This window comes from Arachis duranensis, chromosome 6 (assembly GCF_000817695.3).
Source record: "Arachis duranensis cultivar V14167 chromosome 6, aradu.V14167.gnm2.J7QH, whole genome shotgun sequence".
NCBI classification, from domain to species: domain Eukaryota; kingdom Viridiplantae; phylum Streptophyta; class Magnoliopsida; order Fabales; family Fabaceae; genus Arachis; species Arachis duranensis.
The window spans coordinates 106592627-106596018 of record NC_029777.3 but is presented as its reverse complement, the minus strand read 5'-3'; the positions used below and the strand labels follow the sequence as shown (position 1 = coordinate 106596018).

Here is a 3392-nt window from a genome sequence, read left to right as displayed (position 1 = left end):
GACAAAGAAAAATTCTTCAGTAGCAATGCTCATCTCTTTATTCTATCTTCGTATTTTGGCAATATAATTCTGAGGAGCTATGGAATCTCTTTCTCCAGCAAATCAGATCTTGTTCTCTATCAAAGAAAAAATAAAGTGTTGTCTCCATGATTAGTAACGTGAGAACATAGCAGGTTTAATTGTACCAATAGAAAATGATTTATCCGCCACAATGCGACCCATCAGGCTCTTCCTGCATATCTCTAATCCTTCATGAATATCACTATCATAAAAAAACCACCACTCTATTCTTCTTCCGCTTCTCGCGATCATCCCCTCCTCCACCATTCCCCGATCTCCTTTCTTCCATTGCTCACAATCACACCGATCCAAGTGAATAAAACACACGGAGGTGCAAAATTTGGATTTTTCACTCAAAACCCCTAGAAGCACCAAAACTCTAGCAGAGCAAACCTTTTTTTCAAATGTAAGTAAAAAAATTCTAGTAAGAATGACTCAAAATTAATCTTAAATAGATAATAATGTATCTGATATTATTATTTTATGATTCTACTGTATGTCATTTTACATTTATATTAATTTTATTTGTTTGCATTATATGTTTTTAGTAATAAATAAATATAAATTTATTCATGGTTACAATTTCTTACATTTTCACCAATAAAGCAAGTTAGAAAACAAAAAGTGTTAAAGGTTAACACATCCATGATATTAAAATAAAAAATATTATCTTTATAGAAATCGGTCAATAATATTATTTAATTTGCATATTCATATCGCGACTCCTCAAGAGTTGCTAATATTATTTAATATTATCAATAATCATATGTAACTTCGGCAAAAATTGTTGAATTTTATTAATATGGGATTCACCAACAAAATTTTATGGTCGTCCTTGATCCTCTTTAAAATTGATTACCAATTGTTGAGCCATAATAATTAATATTCTAGCTAGTAGTGAATCTATAAATATGTATTAAACATTGATAAACTTAAGAATACTAAAGAATATGAATGTTTTCATAGCCTAATTAAAGGTACTGTAAATTAGAGTTTGGATGAGAGACAACTTAAATCATGCATCTACCACTAATAATTTTATAGTACATTTAAAGAAACTTAAACAATAAGTATCAGAGTTTAATTCATTACAAAGAGCTCATAATTCACACTTTATACATTTATTGTTTCGGAATTAAAAAGCATTAACTTTAGTTAAATTAAGTTATTTCATGAATGTTTGTACATTTCTTGTCCACGTCCTACTGTTCATTCACATTGTCTTGTTCAGAAATGTGCATGCATATCCATTCTTGCTTCCCTGCTGAAAGATGTTGTAAGAATTCATTAAATTCTTATATTATAAAAATAGAAACAATATTATTATACATCATAAGTTAATGTAATAATATAAATTTATATTATAGTAGATGTTATTATTTTAAAAATTAATTTTTTTTGTTAAAATACACAACTTTCAGTACACCCTAAATATGAGGAAATTCACAAAGATGGTCAAGAGAGTACTTATGAGTACAAAAGTAAAAAAACATAAAAAGTTTAAAACAGTGCATAATGTGCATGCACTATATTCTACGGGAATAATAGAACATCAAGTTGAATTAGGTGTATAATGCATCAAATAATGGTATAAATTTGAACAATTAGAGAGAAGCTACACTCTTATAATTTAAATTTAACTTACAATTAAGTTAATATTTAATATATTAAATTGAATTAACAATTAGGTAGTCACCAAAAAAAATTAACAATTACATATATCATACACAAGTAATCTAATTCCATACTTTTGAATAAGTTAATTATTGGATTACCTTAATGTATGATACACTAAATTGAACCGGGTGCATCCAAGATGATCAAGAATTTTGTTCTTCCCATGCACCATTATTTTCCATGTTCTTCGAGAATTCGAGCCACGAAATTGACGTGATCAAATCCACAGCGTCATCCCATTCCTTTTGATATTGTTCCCCAATTAGTCTAATCTCTTCCATAGCTTCGTCATCCATAACTGTATGCAAAGCTCCACCACCAACTTGGGTTTTAGCCGTGACTCCAACACTCGCTGCCATTGAATTAGAAGAAAATCTACTACCAACTTCAAATTTAGTCATGGGTTCAACAACCATTGAATTAGAAAAAACATCATAATCCTCTTTTACAACTAAAGGAACGTCTTGATCAACCATAGCAGAAAGTGGCATAGAAGATGATGATGATGAAGATGAATAATCAAACAAAGGTGAATTTACTGAAATATTGTTATCAAGAAAAAGGATATCATCCGAATAGTTGAAATCATGAAAATTTTGGTTTAATCCTAAAGTATGATCTGGAATGGCATAACTAAAATTTTCAACCATAGAAGGTAGTGCAGGAGGAGAATGAGAATGATGAAGAGGAGGAGAAATTGGAGAATGAAGAGGAACAGTACAGGAATTTGAAACTAAGGGGAGAAGAGGAGGAGAAGAAGAAATTGATGAATAAAAAGGAAAGGTACATGAATTTGGAACTAAGGGAAGAAGACGAGGAGAAGGAGAACTGGTAGAATGAAAAAAATTAACATGAGATAATAAGGTACTTGAATTTAATATCATCTGCTTAAATTCTTCTTGTTGCTCATAACCTGTTTTATTAAATGATTTTGATTCTGATCTTTGTTGCTGTTGTTGTTGTTGCTGCTTTTGTTGTTTGGAGACTTCTTTAGTAGCAGCTTTATGTAATTTCAAGGCAATAGCAATCTCTTTTCTTGCTTGAGCTAGATTCAGAAACTTTTCTTGATAAGGCTTAGTTGTGGGAAGCCTTCTTCTTCTCCTCCGAAGAGGTTTTATGTAGTGTTGTTGCGCAGCAAGACCTCTATCATGGTTATTATTTCTCATAATATAGCTGCTTGTGAAAACAGTATTCATTTCGTTAAAAACAAAGTTGTTATTATTCATCATGATAATTGTATCGGTTGGTTTTGAGGTAATGGTTAGTTGTCTAGTAAGGCTTCTGATATAATCTTATACTACTTTGGTTCTATCGTTACACAGAGTTATATCGATTGATTCTAGTGTGAAAGGAAATTCAAATAGGTAATGATAAGTTGGTACTTGGTACAATCAAAGGTTTTAATGTAGAGTGTATAATGCAGAGACAGATATATACTGCCAAAGCAAAAAATATTTGTTGTTTATAGATACTAACTAATATTATCTAAGAATAAAAATGAAAATATAGCATTAGAGAGAAAAATATGGCAAAATTTAACATTAATATTGGTAACGAATTAGTGACAAATGTTTTAATTTCTGGTGAGAATATTTTAATAATTATAAAAAAAGTGCATCTACATCTACAAAATTTAATTTTTATTTTTTTAAATA

The 3392-nt window shown here is 29.7% G+C and overlaps 1 protein-coding gene across 2 annotated transcripts; it reads right to left on the bottom strand.

Annotated features, from left to right (window-relative positions):
• Positions 1-1021: 1021 nt before the first annotated feature.
• On the bottom strand, positions 1022-3113 carry LOC107495542 (uncharacterized). Of its 2 annotated transcripts, none has more exons than XM_016116686.3 (2): positions 1836-3113; positions 1022-1324 (listed from the first exon to the last, which is right to left on the bottom strand). In XM_016116686.3, the coding sequence occupies exon 1, from the start codon at positions 2964-2966 to the stop codon at positions 1881-1883; it is 1086 nt and encodes a 361-aa protein (XP_015972172.1). In that variant the 5' UTR covers positions 2967-3113; the 3' UTR covers positions 1022-1324; positions 1836-1880. The 2 variants fall into 2 exon arrangements, with proteins under 2 accessions (XP_015972172.1, XP_015972173.1); XM_016116687.3 differs by having other exon boundaries at positions 1023-1321.
• Positions 3114-3392: the final 279 nt, after the last annotated feature.

Coding starts and splice junctions, on each gene's coding strand:
- LOC107495542 (XM_016116686.3), bottom strand. CDS start 2,966: ATGATGAATAATAACAACTTTGTTTTTAACGAAATGAATACTGTTTTC.